Source organism: Argiope bruennichi, chromosome 1, assembly GCF_947563725.1.
Source record: "Argiope bruennichi chromosome 1, qqArgBrue1.1, whole genome shotgun sequence".
NCBI lineage: Eukaryota > Metazoa > Arthropoda > Arachnida > Araneae > Araneidae > Argiope > Argiope bruennichi.
In genome coordinates, this window is record NC_079151.1 from 32437828 (window position 1) to 32459304 (window position 21477).

General features: G+C 26.4%; 1 protein-coding gene across 1 annotated transcript; it reads right to left on the reverse strand.

Moving 5' to 3' along the window:
- Nucleotides 1–1194: 1194 nt before the first annotated feature.
- LOC129971930 (protein ABHD13-like) lies at nt 1195–16233 on the reverse strand. Its single transcript, XM_056085910.1, has 8 exons — nt 15845–16233; nt 11799–12030; nt 10738–10838; nt 9001–9254; nt 8108–8212; nt 6991–7098; nt 6320–6400; nt 1195–4684 (listed from the first exon to the last, which is right to left on the reverse strand). The coding sequence occupies exons 1-7, from the start codon at nt 16146–16148 to the stop codon at nt 6332–6334; spliced, it is 1173 nt and encodes a 390-aa protein (XP_055941885.1). The 5' UTR covers nt 16149–16233; the 3' UTR covers nt 1195–4684; nt 6320–6331.
- Between the last annotated feature and the right edge of the window lie 5244 nt (nt 16234–21477).

The following is a 21477-nucleotide window of genomic DNA, read 5'->3' on the forward strand; positions in this document are numbered from 1 at the left end:
TGGTAAACCTAGTGTTAAAACTGATATTTTTTAAGTCATCCTGAATAAAAAAGGTTTAATAGTTTGAATGTTAAGTTTTAAATCATTACCTTCATTAGTACCGAATATAATAATAAATATTCGGTATATATTCATTCTTCAATCATTTAAAAAATTTAGTTCAAATGCTAGTATATTTTCTATTTATTGCTATATATGTTTTGATATATACATTTTATCTCTACTAATAATAAAGAATATTTCAGTGTGTGTTGGTTCCTAACAAATCAGATCATTTAATCTCGAGCTACTAAATTTGATACAAATTATATATATATATATTGAACATATTGATAGAAGTATGCATCTATGAGGAATTTTTTTTTTTTTTTTGAAATTTTAATCAATTAAAAATTAAACAAGAATTAGGCCTTTTTTAGGAGACAATTTTTATATATAATGTTGTGCAAAAATAATTTTTATATCATTTTTAAAAAAATATCTTAATAATGATACCAGTTTATTAGTCATGTAATTTTTTTTTTCTAAATTTTGACAAGATGCAATGATATTTAACTTGTTTTTATTATTTCTTTAAATATTTAATCACAAGGTTTTATTTTATTGTGGTGAGTTAAAAAAAGATTCAGTTCCCTTATCTCATCAATTTAAATGAGGAATCAGAATACAAAAACGAAGATAGGTGAAACTGAACAACTACATTTTTAACTGCAAAGTCATGGGATTTGAGTTCACTAGAAATGCTCATTTAAACAATTAATAAAACAAGTGTTGAGCTTGTTCCTTATCTGAGAAATCCTGTTCCTTATCTGATCAGTTTAAATGAAATCGTATATAGATGAAATTGAATAACTACATTTTTAATAGCACAATCGTGGGACCTGAATTCATTCGATATGTTCACTTAAACAATTAAATAATAACAATGTTGAACTATTAAAATAGCACGGCTTTAATGTCTATCACTATTTATCGCTTAAAAGTATTCTTTTATAAGAATCTGAATAACAAAGAATAAGAAAACTATGAGAAATTAAGCATAATCAATATTTTTGGCAAATAACCTGGTTGTCAAAGGTGAATAGTAATGAATAAAATAAACTACTCAAATGGAATGTCAATTAAATGATATTTATTTTCATAAATAGAGCACAATGCTTCAACAACAGATGAGTATTTGCCAGATGAAATATATTTTGTTCAACATACAAGTATTATTTACATAACATACATATAAATACACAGACACATAAAAAATTATCAAAAGATGAAACATAACATTTATATAAAAAGTTCAGATAAAACAAATAATTTATTTAAATTAATCAAAATAGTCTTAAGTTAAGGAATAAAATACTTTGTCTTAAAATATGAGTACACACAAACAATTATATAAAATCATAAACAAATGGTAGAACAACAAAATATTTGTATAAGCTTGGAAAGATCTAAGTAAGCAGAGAGTTAAATCATTTATTTATTTGACAAATCAATATAATGAGCAATACAAGATGCAATACTTTTGTATATAAATAATTCATTATTTCATTCAACTAGTGTTAAAATCCTTTTAAAATTTTCCAATTCATTGATATTAGCACAAAAACATAACATTTGATATTTTACTTACATCTCACAAAAAATATAGCTCAAATTTTAGAGGAGCATTAAAGATAATAACTCAAGTTGTCAGGTGTGGTGAAAATTACGGAGGCTGTTATTAAGATCAAGATAATGATAGTTAAAAATTCCTGAATAATACATTTGAGAGAATCAATATATGAGAATGGAAATTTTTTTAACAATTTAGTTACTAAACCAGTAACTTTGAATATAAGAATGAATATTAATTACAAGCTTCTGCATTTTTATTAGCATATATTCTATGAAGCAACGAATAAATATCCATTTCCACTTTGTTAAATAGATTTCGTTCTATACTAACAGTTAAATATATATTGTGACGGTAGATTTACTGTATTACTTGCTTCAGGACATCAATTGAATGCTATTATATAACCAATATTACAGTTTATTTTTTAAAAATTGAAGTTGCATTTCATGCACCAACTATGTTGCCATTCCTCAAAACAGCTAGCTACAAAATTTATATGGCCCTAAATGACAAGTTAAATTGCTAAAATATGCATACATATGAAAAATTTAACTGATATACACCATTAAATAAAAAAAATTATCTATATCCATCAAAATCTAATAGCTGTAATGCCAAATGTCTTAGTATGATTTTCCCCTAATGCCTCACCTTATTTAAACAGATTTGGTCTAGTAATTCTGTTATTTCTTTTCCATTTACTTAAGAAATGTAGGTGTGTTTCTTTGTCTTTAGACTGTCAACACATAGCACATCATTTTGATTAATAATCATGGATATATTATATGCCATAAAAATAATCTTTATGATAAAAAATTTATTTTGAAATATCAATGAGAAAATTAAAAGATATTCAATAGAAAATGATCTCTTTTCTTTTCCAATTTTTACATTAGTATATATAACTGTTCACCACTGTTTGTAATGATATGCAGAGTTAAAAATATCTATGCCCTTTTTGTCTCTTTCATTAAAAACAGAGAAAAAAATTCAACTTTTGGGGGGGATGGGGTATCTAGCAACTATCGGATTTCATTTCATTCATTGTTAAAATTAATTGTTATTGGTGTGTGAATAAAATCAAACATCAACAAAAATTAGTTATGGTATCATAAATTTCAAATTTTATTTAAAAAATTTTTATGCTGGATTGCAGCAAAGACAGATCTGCAATTCTTATAATTTTATATTTATGCCGATTCTTTGAAAGCTGTCGCTAATATTTTCTTTTAGCATAAATTTTATTTGGAATTTTACTTTTTTTTTGTTTTTTTTTTTGTTTAAGGGTTCATTATTTGTTTGAGTCCAAAGTTTTTGGTATTATTAGTTTCAAGTTAAGTTTTGTGAACAATAATAAATACAGAAGATCCCACTGTAAGGAAACAAAACTTTTAAAGTTATTACATATTTACATCTAAGCTGTAATATAAATTATAATTTTTTATTATTATTAACTAACACTCTGCCAATGTGTGTGAAATTTTCTATATTAATTTTGTTAGTTAATCTGTGACAATCATATTAGAAATATAGTTTAGAGAATAACAGTTCTTCAAGATAGATACATCTTCTAATATATATATATTATCAGAATTAATGTTTCTTTCATTCTAAATCATATTTTGTGCAATAACATTCCATGTTTAAAAGTTTTTTTTTTTTTAATTGTTTGAAACTTTTTCAATTGTTCTATCCTGCATAGAAATACGTTACATCTTTCATAGGTGATATACTCTTTTGTAACTTTCTATGAATCATCAACTTGAGTTGCCTTTAACTATAATATTTTAAATGCAAGAAAACATAAATCAAATTTGAATGTTTAACTACTCTTTTTTTATTTTTTAAGGTAATTTGAACTATCTCAGTATATAAAATTTGTTATCAGAATTTAGGTTAAAAATTCAATGGCAGGGGAAAAAATAGTAGTAGTAGGTACAATTCAAATTTTTAAAAATTTAAATTTCTTATTTAGAAAATAATGCTTATATACTTACTATTTAAAATTAAAATATTTATTTATCAATTTATGAAATCATTATATGAATTAAAAATTAACTGGAAGAAAAAACAATAGTGTGAACAGTTCAAATCTCATAATTATTGATTTTTTTACATAACGCTAAAACTATTATGCTTGCTATGCATGAAATAATGCCATTAAACTATCTAGGGAAAATGTTTGAATACATAATTGTACAAACAAAGCACTCATAATAAATATATAAAGCATAATAAGCATATTTAATAAAGCATATATTAAATATCCACAATTCAAATGTCACAAAATTATATTACATTATATTATATATGAAAAGCTTAGGTTTGAAAAAATGTTAAAACTGTCAAGACAATTTTAAATAAACTCTTAAAACAATAAATGCAACATTCAGACCATTCATTAACACACAAATTTTCAACCTGTACAATCATCCATTTACAAAAAAGATGAAAAAGACATAATTATCAACAATAACTACAGTAAATGCAGCTTTCAGACGACTAGATACACACAAACTATATCTTTTTTTAATCTCAGATTTACAGCTGTTGATTTATATTCATTTAATGTCTATTAAATGCACGTTTATTAGATTTACATTCAGTGATCATTTAAAATAAATATGAAAATCTAGAATATAGTTTGATAGATGAAGATTATTTCTGAATAAATCTATTCTCTTAAAAATTTTAAGATACTATACACTTTTCTGATTACAATTAATTATAAAGACAAAATAATTTTTAGACAAAAATAAGTATAAATGAAATTGCAATAAAGATCTAAATGTAAGCAATATCATTTTTATTTTAAATTGTTGCATCAATTCATAAATATGTGATTTAAAATAACAAGCATTTCAAAGAAGATTGTATTATCCGAGATGAAGAGAATGTAAATGTTCTTACAGTGCATTTGTTATTATTATCAACTGATAGTATAATAGAGAAAAACATATTTTTGGATTTTGCAATAATTTAGTGACTTTGCTGGATGGTTTTCTTTGGAGATATTTGTTAGATGACTACGAAATTTCTTAATTTCTACATTTTGTGTAAAAACTGCAACTAAAGAAAGATAAAAAAAAAAATGGTTATTAATATGCATTTTCATATTAGTATAGTTAATACAAGTCATAACTTTTCTGAGATGGATTGTTTTCATTCAAATTAGTCTTTTTGAGTGGAAGAGAGTACATTTTTTAATCCTCAAAGCCTACATATCAACCATTTCACTTTTTTATATTCAACTCTGAAAGCAGATAAATTTGATATATATAATTAATTTATCCACATTCTTAAAATAATTATTTTTTAATCATGTGAATTTAAACTTTATTTTAACTTCTGAGTTGCGCATAGTTTTGTTTCCAATGCTCTTCAGTATGTATATGAATAAATACTAACTAAGCTAATTTAGGGAAAATTCCGTTCTAAAGCTGCATAAACTCACATGTTACATTCATACTTGCTCTATTCCCTACTTAATGCCTTTTTATTTGGATTGTATCTTTTGCTAATTTAACAAAGAACTTATTAAAAAGTATTTTCAAACAGAATATTTTTTTCTGTATATTGTATATTCAAAAACAAACATAATTAAAGGTTTTAATTTTTCCATATTTTGTTTGCTAGTTGAAGTATTAATATTGAATTAAATGGCAGATATAAATTTTAACATTGATTTTCTTTTCACTAGTTTTAATTTTACATATATTTGTTCAAGTAAATTTTAACTATTCCATTTCTCTGGTTTAAATCCATTTATTTACAATTAATACCTCTGAATTAAAACAATGAAAAAATCACTTTAACAAATCAAATAACAACTAAACAGACTATGTTATACAGAAATCTCATGCCAGTTTCACATTGAATAGTTATTTAAAAAAATTAAACTAAAGAAATCATATTTTCAAAAATGAGGCAATTTTGTAAAGATAAACTTTGAAATATATATAACTAAACAATTTGCTCATTTAACATAGTATTATTTACCCCTTCAGTAATACATATATATCGAGTAATTTTTTTTAATTAAAAGGACAAAAACATCATTTAAATGAGTTTTTAATTAGATTTTCAAGAACTAATATTCATTCCTTTTATTCTTTAGTATATAAAATGGTAACAAGTTTGTATAACTGGTTTAATTATGCAGTCGAGTTCTATGTATGTGTCTAGATATTTGATAAAGGACTAGAGAATAAGAGCATTATTGAAGGATTTCCATAGAATCATACAATTAATTACTATAAATCTCAGATAATTACCTAAGCATAGTATTTAAAATTCTTATATTATACTTTATATAAGTACTTTATTAAAATACTTATATTATACTATTAATTCTTATATTATCTTTAAATTGTGAAGATGTTTTCAAGCAACAATAAAAAATATTATCTCAATCCCCTTTTATTAGCATGTTACATTGAGGCATTACAATTACAAGCTAATTAATATAACAGCGGTTTTAAATATGAATTGTATTCTGGAGCCATAATTCATCATTGCAGATAATTGTATATTAAAATTTATTAGAAACTTTATTTTAATGTTACTTTGGTTTTAACAGCCATTTCAGAAGATTTCAACAGGAAAGAAAAAATGAGTTAAAAAATATAAGCAAAAAAGTTTTGATATTAAGTTTTAATAATGCATTAATTTTAATGTCTAAAAATCTTTATTAATCTTATTTACCTAAAATTTATATCAATAGATTTCGCCTCCACCTTCAAATCCAATGGACCAATCCTGCATTTCTCTTTGAACAAGCATTATCTAAAAAGGACATACAGGGAAATTTAAAAAACAGCTATACTAATGAAGTTGATATTAAAGAAATTTTTTAAAAAAACACACTGTGCATAATTATCTTGAATATGATTCTAATTTGTTTACAAACAGATGACATATTTGAATAGAGTTCATTAAAATTATACCATTAAATAGCATTACGTAATATTTTGCATTATAAATAATATTTAAAACAAAGAAAAATGTAAAAGATCCCTTTGAAATAGGTTTATGATTATTAGAAGTATAAATATTGCATGTTGTCCTGTAAATGTAAATAAGCCTATATATTTTAGCTGTTTGTAAAGCATTGTCAACTTACATTTTTACCAATTGTGTCCATAATCATACAAATGATATTAATATCATAAGAATTTTAATTTTCATATATAGAAACTACATAGTTTTATGTAATCAAAGTTGATGTTTGGTTTTCTTTTTTATAATTATGATTTATTTAAAGAAATAGAAGTAGAAACAAGATAAAGATGTCACTATTTAAAATGACTGTATTTATCTCATTGTATAAATAAAAATTATTTTCAGATAATAATTTTTTAAAATAAAATACTTACATCATCAACAAACAAATTAATAATTCTGTAATAACCTTTGCACTGCCAAGTTTCATTATGTGTACCAAATTCAAAAGATGAAAGTCGTTTTATTTGGCTCCCACTTTCCTGAAAGAAAGGCAAAAGAAAATGAAATTAGCATACAAACCAGTTTTAAAATGTCACACTTTTTAGCAAATGTGGGATTAATTGCATCAATTGAATAATAATGTTTATTTGTGAACAGTGATTTCCCGAGGTATTTAAATAATCCTTAAAAAACTATTTTATTTCTATCCAAATAAATAAAATTTTTAAATTCAAATAAAAGAAAAATAAAATTAAGATAGTAAACTATTGCAAAAATCTTCACACTTATCCTGTTAAGTGATCACAAATGAATAACAGCCACAATATATTTATTTAAATTGAAAATTGCAGTTTAATTGGATTCTAACTGTTACTTTGAAAATTAAAGAAAATATTAAATATCCTTCTAAAATGGAAAACTAATGAGGATTAATTACTTTCTAAAATGGAAAAGACAAATTATTAAAATGAGGACCACCATTTTAATTATTAGTGTATTAGTGTATTCAGTCATCACAAAAGTAATGACATACTGAATCAAGAGGATGAAACTATCATATCATAAGAGATACTTTAGTAGTGCTATTCTATACATGAAGGAGGAGACTCGATCAGTAAAGCCTATGTAGCACCAGCAGAGAAAAATTAAATTTCGGACTTTTCAAAATGATACATTTTCATGAATAAATCAGCTATCTAAATCTGACTTTTATTATTTAACCAAGCAGATATCCGATTGATTCTATTCAAAAGTTACTAGTTTAAAAATCTAATAATCACTGAAATTAAAACAAAAAAACTATTTAAGTATTTGTTATAGGTACACTTATAAATGGTGAAATATAGTCTATGAGTTTGAGATTTACGAATTATATGTAAAGTATCTAATTTCATGTCTTAAATGAGACTTGATAAAGTTATATGCAACTTTATAAAATATAGTGATTATTAATACTTTATTAATAAAATCGTAAGCAGTTAAAATTGAATAAAAATTTTGGGGTAGCTTTACAAATTGCTTGTTAATTTTTAAAAAATATAAACTTACTCGGCATAAAGTCTTCATCATGCTTGGTGGAATAATGGCATCTGCTTTTCCTGATATGAACAGAGAAGGTGTTTTGACACGTTTGATTTTTTTCAAAGATAAAAACTAAAAAAATAAATATAAGATTAATTATAACTTATTAATGTAGCACATTTTCACTAAAAATAACAACAGCTTTGGTCAAATTAAACATCAAATTGGCATAACAGCAGTGAAATTGCCAGCTCGGTTGAATAGTTATGGATACAATACAAATGAGTATCACTAGAATACAGTTCCATAATGATTTCACAAATCAATTGCTTAATTATATTTTTCCTCAATCTCCAACATTAAATAAAGCTTCTAAAGAACAGATCTTTCAGAATTCAGATTGTAATACACATGTTGATACAAAGAGGACATATATGTTTCATCAGAAATGCATGGATAGGAATTCTATATTCTAAACTAATTATTTTGAGTAATTTTGCCAAGTATTAACAAAAAATGGAAAAGAATAAAGATTTTAAAAATTATATCTGGATAAATATATAATTTTCATATAAGATTAATTTTATATTGAGATCATTTTCATTTCAACCAGTTACATTTGAAGCTTTGAAAAAAAAAAGTTATTGCTTTTAAAATATGAATATTAAAATGCTTATGCTAAAACTATGTAAACTTGTTCTTTATTATGATTCAATAAAATATTAACCAAAATAGTTACTAGTAGCATATCAAATATATGTTATGGAATGCACATTAACATTTACTACCAGAGTCTACAGATGCTTTTTAATTACAACATCAACATTCAATTTAATTTTAATGCACAGGTATCGCTTCAATCCATAAATTCTATTTTCAATATTAAATTTAAATGGAAGTATAAAAAAAAAGAAGCATACCTGGTTTTTGAAAGCCCATGTAGGAAGACAATTAATGAACTTAGAATTGAACATAGCCTTAGCAACATCAGGAATGCTTGTAAAAGTATTTTCAACAATTAATGCAAGAGCATGTTTTGCAAATTCATGGTGTGTCAATAAATCAATAGCAACAGCTCCACCAAGTGATCGTCCAAACACAACTATTTTAGTTTTGTCAATGTATGGAATTTGAAGTAGAAACTTCATTCCAGCTTGTGCATCAAGATATAGTCCTACAGATCAAAATTAATTAACAATTTTGATAATAATAATTTCAGTTTCATTACAATAATTAAAATATTTCTGTTCATTCTACAGTAATACATAAATAAATGTAAATCAATTCAATTGAAGATTTTCTCTAGCTATTATAATACCATAATAAATTATATAAAGAAAAAAATATATTAAAGAAACAAAATATTTTAAATCCACAACTTTTTTTTTATTTAACTACTCCCCCCCCCCCATTTTAAATCTAATATGTCCACCTAAAAAAATATTGCATTCAAATTAAGAAACATTTTATTTTTAAAAAATAATTCAATAAGACAATCACCACAAATGAATTAAAATTTGCAAACTAAAATCAATTCCTTGCATATATAGCAGTCTATAATTATTGAAGGAGACTGTATGTTTGCGTTTAAATGGACAAACTGTTAGACCTACAACCACAAAAGTTAGCACAGATATACTTTGGAGGGTGTGAATGTGCACTTAGGAATGATTTTTTAAAAGTTTAATTAAACAAAAATTATCTTTTAGTATCTTTTCCTATAAATATGGTTTCCAAAACTGATTTTTATCTCACTTGAATATTTTTTTTTAAAAAATCATTTTTTAATATTAATTTAATTTGGACTATAATTTAAAGAAATTTAATCATTGTTTTTAACTGTCTGTTGAATCACAATTTAATCTTCAGACCTTTCCGTATTCAAACTTTTATAACATAATGTTCTTTCAGGAATAAATTGGTGGTTACATATATCTAAACAAAATTCTTTTTCATGTTGTTGAGATTTTACAAATTTATTTCAAGGTATAAATAAAATTAGAAAGTTACTCTTTCTCTAAAATTTTAAATTGTATCAGCTTTGTTTATTAGATTTTCACAAATTAATGTGTCAAAATGGATGACGTGCAATGTACTGACAGAATCCTTGAACTCAAGGATTCTGTTTGTTCTTAACTTACAGGTGTTATTATTGCTAGAGAAAGAAGAGTATTATAAATACAATTATCTAGTAAACATTTTGATAAAACTGAAAAAAAAAAATGTTCCGCATGTTTTTGTTAATAATTGCATGTTTTTAAAATCATGCTACGTTTAGACTGCAAGTTTTTAGAATCATAAAATAAGTATTTTCTACTGTTTGAATTTGATTTTATTAACTCAAACCCCATTATAAATGCAATCATATCTAATAATTTAAAATTCTGCACTGAATATGAATTAAATATTCATTTGCTACAAATGAAATTAGGAATAAAATTAAAAACAGTTTTTAAGGTGAAGCAAATCAGCTATTATTAAAGTAGGCATAAGATTTATATATATGTGTATATAGATAGATAGATAGATATACACTACAGATGATAAATTGTCCAAAGATGTAAATACATGGGAAGTATAATTATTATGTAAGGATTATTTCAATTCTATAAATATAGAAAATAAAATATAACAAATTATTAGAAAATAAAATGTACCTTCTTCACTAGGAACACCTTCACTATGACCATAACCACGATATTCAACCAATAAAATATTACAACCACAAAATTGATACAGCCCTTGAGCATTAGGTAATCTAGAACAGATTTAAACAAAAATATTAATATATGGTTATATTTTTATCAATATAGTTTGTAAAGTTCTAAAAATTTTCTAACCATTTTCAGACAAACAAATATAACATTATTTATTGTATTTATTTAGAGCTTTATTTGTTTCTAAACTGAGTAAATAAGGTTTATGGATAAAAATATGTTTCATTCATTTTGGGAAAAGTAGTAATCATAGCTAATTATTTTTTTCAATTATGTTAAATTTAGAAATTAAATACAATTTATATAATAAAAGATTATTTATTAGTTGCTTCCCCATAAATTACTTTTACACATTAATAATAAAAACTTATGCTACAAAAGAAATCGAAATATAACAAGGAAATGTTACTTTCTGATCATGGTTGCTCTCATTATAAAATATATATAACTGCCAATAATTAATCTAAATACAGTAGCTGGGAAGAAACTATTTTTGCCTAGCATTAAAAGCACCAATATTTGAATGAACCCAATTTATGCATATCAAAAAAAATCTGAAATAATTATATGCTTTTCATCAATTTATTATTAGCATGAAAGTTTATCACATAAAAAGATTTTCAAAATCCTACTTTATTTTTAAAAAATTACAGGTTTTAAAATTTTAAAAATGTTCCGAGATTATATAACATATGCTCAAACGAGGATATCAACATATCTTCTTCATGCTATTATATTCTTCTATGGAAATTTTTTTCTGGATGTTTCTCTGCATCTTCTGTTTCATCTTTAAAAAAATGAAATAGCTTTTCTTTCCTCAAGAGTGTCAGATTTTATTATGATATTATATTTCAACATAAACAACAAGAAAATATTTTTAAAAAACCCTTCTTATCCGAGCCTCATCATATAATCAACTTTCATATCAATAAAAAAATAATATTATATATCAATACACATTAGAAATTTCCTGAATTAATATTTATAAATTGTATATCTACCTATGACCTATGTTACCCGCATTTCCATGAAAATATAGAACTGTTGGTACATGCTCAATGATAGATGGGTCCTGCTTGATGAAGAAAGCATGTATCTTCACATCATCAGCTGTTTTTAAAAAGATACTTTCACCAGGTAAACCAAAAAGGGATGGTAAAGGAACATACAATCGAGATTGTGGTGGTTGGTCAGGATGATAAAGAAAATAATCTCCAACTTGGAAAAGAAAACCTGTAGTTATAAAAATAAATAAGTCAATTCTGCTTAATAAAACTTTTAACATAAAAGCAATTGTACTTCACATTAGGTTAAATCATTTACAAAATGTGTCAGAAATATAATAATCATTAAAGTAATGAACAGAGATTAAGCCAATGTTACAATTTTCCCAAGCGCTAGAATTCTAAAAGTGAGAAAATATCATACATACCAGTTTAAATTTTTTAAAGAAGGGGGTCATTAATCATTTTACTACTATACTATGATTAAAATGAAATATTCAAATTTAGGAATAGGCTTTAACTTCAGGACATTATTATTACTGAAATGCAAGTGCCATTATAATTCTGAATATCTAATTTTCAGGATGGTGTGAGGTAACAATTGCACTTTTTCATTTTTAATCAACATTTTAGCCAATGGGGGGGGGATAAAGAGAGGGGATTACTAATAGTATAAGCCAATTAAATACAATGGTTTCATTGTATCTGAGCCTACATCTAAATCAGTCAAATATAGGGAAGAAAAGAAGAACTGATTTCAATTTAAAAAGGCAAATGGTGATTTATATAATCCTGCATTGTTTCAAAAAAGGAGAATACCACACACACGAAAAAAAAAAATTAACACAGCCATATACATCAAAAATAATTATACACTTTGTAATAGATATTATCTAATGACAAATTTCCAAGAGGTATTTTATATTATACCAGATTCAAAGTTGGCAAAATTCCTTCACCATGCTAGGACACTAATACTTAATGATAAATTTTTTACTGAATATTTATGATACTTCTCATTTTACTTTAAGGCGATTTCTTACATTTTCATATTAAATCTTATTTCTACTCTTACTATTATTTTCTCTTTCTCTTATATTAAAATTATCTTAAAATTCATGAAATACTTTTTGGGTTTATTATTATATAAAATAATAATTCCAAATAATTTAATATAAACCACATTAAATGTTTTTGATCCAACTGCTAATAAGCAAATAATAAACTACAATTGTGTTTTAAAGAATTCTGGGAAACTGGAAGAACTGAGACCAAACTGGGAATTTTGCAAACCAAGCAAGCAAACTTTCTTTTGTTACAAGAATTGATTGTTTCACTCAGTGTAAATTGCTATCCAGAAAAGGTTTTTCTATTTCTATAAAACAACTACATCCTTAAAGAGCACTTTAGGGGAGCAAAATAAAATAATTTATTATGCTCACTAACAAAGCAAAAAATATTTTGGAAACATCTCACAAACTAATTTATAAATATAAGGAAATATAGAAATCTGTCTGCTTGTTTTCAGCTCCAAAATTTTTATTTATGTCATTCATAAATAAAGAAAAAATGTGCAATAACTCATAATGTAAAAATTAAAGCTAAGCTAAAAAGTACATACAATATACAAATATACAAAAAAAAAAAGAAAGAAACAGCACAAAAACTATTAATTTTATGTCAAATAATGCAATTTAAAAAATTGTTTTTGATGTAATGCGTAATTGAAGGATGAAAGTTCAAATAATCGTAACTCGGTTTCTGTTATCAGTACAGAAGTTATAATGTTATGATTTTACAAAGTTCTTCATTTCATATGGGTATGCTTAATATATTTTTATATAAATAATTTTTATAGAAATTGTTATTTGAAATTAAACTGATAAAATAATAACTAACAAACACATGACTCATTTCATATGTGTCTATTTATTTCCAATAAACATAAATTTCTTATAGAAAAGGAAATAAGGACTCTCGTTATAAATTTGATTTTTCATTAAATTAAAAAATAACCTCACGAGTACATTTGTTATTTATAAATTTTACAAACTGAGAAATTATTTCATTAAAATATATATCTAAAATGTCCAGCCAAGGAACAACACTTTAATATTATCTAAATAATAATAAAATTATTTTCCTTAAGCACCAGCTGTTTTATAAAATCTACTTATAAATCTAAAATGGAAAAGAAAGATTAAGGCAGAATAAATTCCCTTGCTTCATAAATTTCAAGAAGGTTTGATATTTCAATTATCTGAGATATATATATATTTAAATTCTTTCTGAAAATCATTAAAATATTGGATCATTTTTATCTTAAAGTTATTAATATTGATAAAAAAAATCACAAATGCATTTCAAAATTTAGAATAGTTTATATCAAAATAGAATAATAATAAAAAAAGTAATATATTTTTCATTAATTGATCAGTAGATTTACAGTTTATTTTAATACTAAAGATCATTATTTTATGAGCAATTAATCATCAAATGTATAACACATGCTTTAAAAATAAAAATCTTAAACATAGAATATCACAATTATTTTATCAATCTAACTAACTAAAATTGCTGCATTCAGCATGCATGCTGGATGCTATGAAATTATTGAAGAAGTATCAAAAAGTATTAATCAACTGAATTGTAAATGTTTTTTTATATTTATATATGCAAAGTTGTTTTATCAAAATTTTTAGGATAATTAAATATATATATATATATATTGATTTTTTAAAAATGTATCAAAATTTTTATGATAGTAAATTGTTTTGGTAATTCTAATGTTCTCAAAAGGTGTGGACTTTAGAAGTTTAAAATATAAATACAGATTGCCCCAAAACTCCACATTCCATTCCACTACCTTGAATGCAGAGGAAAAGCAAAAAAATATTGATAGGAATCATGAAAACATAAGAAATGCATAGGTAGTGCTATACTAACATCAATACATACAAATTCCTTAATACTGATTCCCTTCAGTCAACATGAATCATTTTAAATTAGCAGATTATAATTCTATTAGTGCTAAAATTATTATTAAATATATGGCTTAGCAAACAGAAGCTTATGTATTGATGTACAGTTCTAACAAGAAAGATTTCAAACAAAGATAACATTTGATGTCTATCATCATATATTTGCTGATAGACATCAAACTTGTTTGAATATGGTGTTTTCAGAGTACTAATGGGGCTCCATCATATTATGCAATTTCCATACATGAGTTTTTGGATATATTGTCTAACTGCATGCCCCTCTGCATCATCTGATGTATCTCCACTTGATTTTTTATGATTCCTTGAAGAGCATTGTTTATACAATGCCAACAGTTTCTGACATTCTTGGTGGAAAGATTTACCTTCACTGCTGCTATTATCCATGAAATGTGTAATATCCTCAAGAATGTTTGACAACCCATCTAGCATAGATATCACACATGTTTCAGTGTCAATGGACAAGATCTCAAACACCTGCTTTATTCTTATCAATATTCTTGTATTTTTTTCAAAGGGATAATAAAGACTTTAAACTGTTTTTGTATTGTTTTTTATCAGTTGAGAATGGCATTTCTGGCCGTGCTTTCCTACATAATTGTGATTTCTATAATTTTCTCTACATCCCTTCCAAATATTGTGTACCTATGTGTGTGTGAAGTTTCAAGGCACCTTGTATACAAAACTGCACCAAAAAATAACAATTGATTGCTATTTTAGAACATGAACTATAAAAGCATTTCCACTGAACAATAAAGGAAAAATTTGTAAACAGTTCACAACATTCATTTTTAAATAAATCGTCTTTAAAGATTTTATTGATTTCTATAGTACTTTAATAGAAAATTACATTAACCCATACAATTCATCATAAAACAAAACAATTATGCAGTTTATATTAATATGTGTTAAATTTTTTATCAAAGTTCTAAGAATTTTAAACCTTATTAAAGTAATGGTTTTCTATTATATTATAAAAATAGATTCTATAAAAAAAAAATTCTTTCTGTGTATATTGATTTACTGAAACACGACTTTACTTACCTGACAATGCAAATAGAAATAAAATGAAAGCAATGATTCCTCCATAACACCAATAAATAACAAAAACTACAAACACAGCAGCACTGCAAGTCATCCAACATTTTTTTAGAAAATATAATGCCAGACTACTAAAAATTCTTAGTTCTCTAAATCTAGAAATCTTTGATTCTTTCACGCATTCTTTTTTCATGTCGATAGCAACATCAGGTGCTTGCAATTGAAAAGAATCCTTTTCATTTTTAAGGGGAAAATACTCTTTCTTGTTACTTCCATTCCCATGAGGTGGCTTTATTTTTGCCATCATAGTCTTTACCTTATTCACTCCATAAAGGCAATTACACAGAAAAGCGAGAATTCAAAAACACTAGAAAGTGTAAACAAAAGCTGAAAATTTCTTTCACGGTTACGGATCATAGTTATTATTTCACTTCACATTCTTTTTGAAGTTCCTGTTATTGTCAGTTGTGCAAATAGGATATCACTCGTTTCATGAGTTTAAGATTTTCATGATTCTTTATCCACAGTGATCTATATTATTATAAATAAGAATTTACACTAAGTTTGGAAGAGAGGTGGCGGTAGCAGGGGGGGGGGGGGCAATTGCCCCCCTGTCGGCAGCGTCTTGCCCCATTTGTCGGTAAAAGCGTTTACCACTTCACGATGGTTGTAGAAAGATGCGCATCATTGAATATAATTATTTAAAAACTGCCTTGAAGTTAATATATTGTAAACCGTCGAAATATCCAATTAACGATTTGTGCAGGTTGAGGTTCGAACTTGCAACGTTAGGGTTCATAGCCGAGTAACAAAGCCACTAGACAAAAGTGTACACTGTTGTCCGGAAGTTGTTAACTGGCTTATAATTTTACCACCATAACAGTCCCCCACCAGTGAGTCGGTAGAGTTCCTCGCGCCAGTTATGGCGAGCGACGAACGTGATTATCGCGCCAGGCGTTATGGCGAGCGACGAACGTTGTTATCGCGCCAAGTGTTATTTCGGGCGACGGCGAGCGTGTGTGAGTGGTTGCTGCCGGTAGATGGAGCAACGACAGCTGAATGAAGGATGCGGTTGTTCAGAACCAGGGTCACCAATGTGCAGGTTGAGGTTCGAACTTGCAACGTTAGGGTTCATAGCCGAGTAACAAAGCCACTAGACAAAAGTGTACACTCTTCTCCGGAAGTTGTTAACTGGCTTATAATGTTACCACCACAGATTAAAATGTTTTAACTATATTTGACAAATAATCGATAGAGTTGTAGGTCAATAATATGATGTATTTAGCGGACAACTAAGAACTGAATGCAATAGATGTCGAAGATGTTAAGTTCGCAGATTTTCAGACATCTGATTCAAATGTCTTTCATGCAGCTTATAATGTGTACTACTTTTGACATATAACCGACAAGCTAACAAGTGAATAAGATATCGACAAGGTGATAGGCTCATTTTGTTGGTAATTTTTGATCGACCGACTATGAACTCAATGCAGTGAGTGTCGAAGACGTTAAGTTCGCAGATTTTCAGACATTTGATTCAAATGTCATTCATCAAGCTTTTAATTTTCACTACTTTTGGCAATATATAACCGACCAGGTGACATGTGAATAAGACATAAAATATATCGCATTTTGCCAGAAAATTTTGATCGGTCGACTGAGATTTCAATGCGATAGATGTCGACGACATTAAATCCAAATTCTCAGTCATTCGATTTAAATGTTATAATGTTCATTCAGTATATACTTTACATTATATTTAGCAGAATAATCAATAGCTGGTAATTGAATAAGACGTCACATTTTTCTCGACTAATCTTTTTCCTTACGGCTAGGATTTTGTCATAGATTATTGGAAAAAAATTATTTTCATCGAGCACTTCGATTACCTACCAGTGGAATTATTAGAGAAATTGAAGCTTTTATATTATTCATGAATAGGACGATAGAGTTGTTTTCCATAATCCATCTTTCAAATTCAAGTTCTAAAGTTAATCGTTGTCTTATTTATCTGATTGTTATTTCCTCGATAACGAATTGGTAAATTTGTTTTATTCATTTCACTATGAGAATTGCCTGACTATAATCTAGTTAAAGGTTAAACTAAATTTCATCAAACACTCATTCTTTTTTTTACACGGTTGTGCATGTGCATGCTAAAAAAAGTTACTTTTCTGTAGCGAAATTATGTGGCTTCATTATAAATTACTGAAGTAAGTAAATTTTACAATTGCAAATTAAGTTTATTTACAGTGAAATATCTGTTTTCTTTCGCAATCTAATTTATCAAGCTACAATTATTACAGAGGTATCACCGATTATTAAAGAGGTATTACCGACTACAACTGACAATAAAAAAATATTTGTGGTATGATAGTTTTTTAGCTACACTAAAAGTTTAACCTATTACGCACTAAATTTGTTAAATAAATTACTTCCTAAATTATTCAAACTCTGCATTCAATATTATGACTATGTAATCGAGGAATGTATCATTTTTATTTATTTTTTACAAACAATTGTAAAAACTATGAATGAAAGATGTCTTCATAAAAGGGTGATTAAAATTGCTATTCATAGAATATTCATATATAACATCTTAACCTCTTGACATACGAGTTTACTTAACTTCTTAATTAGATGGCAGATCTTATTTGGGATAATTATTGTTATTTTAATCCCTAGAATAATATAAGGGCATTTGAGGTAATGGTGCTTTTTTAAGTGATTTTTGCATTATAAATTATTTAATACTTTCCCTTAATTGCAGATTTAAAGTTAAAAATTTATTAATTCCATAACGAATCAGACTCATCATTGTATACGAAGGGGTTAAGAAAAACCAATGCATGCAACTGAGGGGATAAAACTCACTTTTTGGAAGGAATATTAGCTTGCAATAGCTTCGAATTAAAAAAGTACTTGACCATAAGAACGCATGCCTAAAAATGAAGATACGTGAATTCATATTCAAGTTCTAATTGTTTAATAAAATTCACTGGTTTTTTTAAGCCTAAATATATACTGAAAAATAAATACATGGGGCAGCAGTTTAAGCAGTCCATTTTTCATATCTTACATAAAATAGTAAGTTTGTACATACAATTACAAAATATTTTCTCCAGTATTCTTAAGAAATGATATCATTATATCTTTTACGCATTCTAAATTGATCGTGTCAGAACTATAGTAAATTTTTTGTTGTATTAAATGTAATTTGTTGTATTTTTGTTGCGCAGTTATTATCCTCAGATTCGAAACATCTAAATTCCTGCTTTTTGCTGCAATCCTGATTTAACAAATATTTTAGGTAGGGGGAAGTACGCTGAAAAATCGATTTTTGGTGAAAAACATTGAATATTTTTTATTTATTATTTTAGATTTTTGAAAAAGTTTCTTTTATAAAACTTTTTCTTTTAACTTTTTTTTTATATAGCTTCTGATATAAAATAAGAGCATGCATTTGTTCATTTAGTATAACATGTCATTCTGGCCCAATCTGTGTTTCTATCTATGTTCAGCAATCTAGAAAGGAATATTTTATATATAAACCATATTTTTTTCTAAAATTAGATCTAAGAGAAATTAAATCTCAAGAGTCTCATAAAGAAATAGACGCAAATATGGAAAAAAATTTTGATGATCAGTAAAAGAAACTGAGAACATTTTTTTACAAATATCTTTATAAAGTTTTAACAATGAAAGGAAGGATCAGCATTTGAATAAAAAAAATTAAATAATAATTGATTTTCTTTAATTAAATGTAAAATTAATTATTATGAGTTATTTTGAAGCCAAATGAGAGATATTGTGCTTGCCCCCCTGTCGGCTTTGTCTTGCCTCCCCGTCGGCAAATCTCTGGCACCGCCTCTGGTTTGGAGATTTCATTATCTTAATGGCATTCTTAGCTTTTAAATCGGAGATGAACTAAGACGTCTCCCGTCAATCAAAGTCTGTTAGGAATTAAATTTCTCATTTTTGTTTTCCGACTATATAAGTTTATGTATTGATTTAAGTTATAATAAATGGTGTTTGCATCATCATTCTATTGTAATCATTTGAAATCTTGACATTGCAAAAAAAAAAGGATTTAACATAAAATTGGATCTGCACTGAAAATTTATGTGCTTATTGCCCTATTAGAACAAAATAAGGCACACGTTAAACATATCTTCTTAATTAAAAAATCTTACTGTAGGTGTGACGTGAAAGTTAGGAAAGTAGGTTCGCATCTTAGGTAGGGATGACGAATATTTTAAGAGCGGGTATTACGTAACCAATATCAAAAAGTCACAAATACAAATGATCAATACTTTTCAAAGAGGGGTGTGATTCAAATCCTTGATACGATCTTACTGGTGATATTTCGATTACAGGTTTTGGATCACGATAGAAAGTAACAATCGATACGATATCACTGAAATTTGCCGGAGCGGTGACTTCACTGGAAAGTAACAATCGATACGATCTGTCCAATGGAAGCTCTCGAAAGAAATCTGCGATTGGATTGAAAAGTGAACGGACCGGTTAATGGAATTATCGGATCGGATCTCATTGAATTGCATATCACTGAAATTTATAGGAGCGGTGATTTCACCGAAAAGTGCGAGGCTTCACTGGAAACTGCGAAGTCACCGCTCCACTTTACGGGAGTGACCGATATTCGTATTTGATGATGCACTATTCCATACAGATCATTTTTAATTGCTCGTGACATGATTGACTTTGATTACATGTATTCTGTTTACTGCTGGCGCCATCTATTGGTAGAATATAGGACTAAAGTAAACATTTTAAAGAAATGACATATATTTTTAATTCACCTTTTCCAGAAAATGGTTCACTCTAATAAATACATTAAATAAATAGTTTTGAGGGAAAAAAATAAAATTTAAGAAGTAAGCTGAAACAGATAAATTAATTCAATCACACGTTACTTAAATTAGTAAATTAAGTATTAATTACAATTAATAAATTTTATATTTAATATTAAGTAATAATTTTTAATTAATAATATGATTGAAATAACAGATATTTGGAACGCATATTTAAAAATAACAATAGCAATATTATTTGTTATTCAAAAAATCGTGCATTATGCATCTCTAATCTTAGGGGCCATTCTCTTTATCTGATCATATTTCAGAATTATATTTATCAAAGTGCTCTTGGGATCCAGTAGCAATAAAATTCACTTTTGAGTTCAATGCAAAATTACTTATTTAGGTAATGGCATAATTTTTAAAAAAGATATTTCTTACGCGACTCCCAAGAAACAAGTTATTTTGCTTTAGGATTTGGCAACAATGCAGGCGTGATCACGTGATTTCTTACCAGGTACAGGTACGCGATTCTTTTACATGGCTTATATGCATCTTGACAACCGAGCCTATCATACTACTTTCATACTCATCACACTTCCAAGTTCTAAACTTGATGAAATATCATCGAAACAATGAAAGAAAACACATTCAAAAAGATTTAGTTGGAATGAACAAAATGAAGATATAAATGTTTTACTTTAAAGAAAGAAATTTTCGAATGCAGAAGCATTAATTTCGCCACTTTAAATATAATTATCCACTCAGAATGTTTTATCATTATTGCTCAAGTATAATTTAAAATATTGTGATAAA

Bases quoted from the DNA above. Each gene is read 5' to 3' on its own strand.
- LOC129971930 (XM_056085910.1), bottom strand. From the start codon at position 16,148: ATGATGGCAAAAATAAAGCCACCTCATGGGAATGGAAGTAACAAGAAA. The intron at 10,839-11,798 runs GTAGATATACAA...AATCTGTTCTAG, and splicing joins GCGGGTAACATAGGTCATAG to ATTACCTAATGCTCAAGGGC. The intron at 6,401-6,990 runs GTAAGTATTTTA...TGTCCTTTTTAG, and splicing joins TTAATTTGTTTGTTGATGAT to ATAATGCTTGTTCAAAGAGA.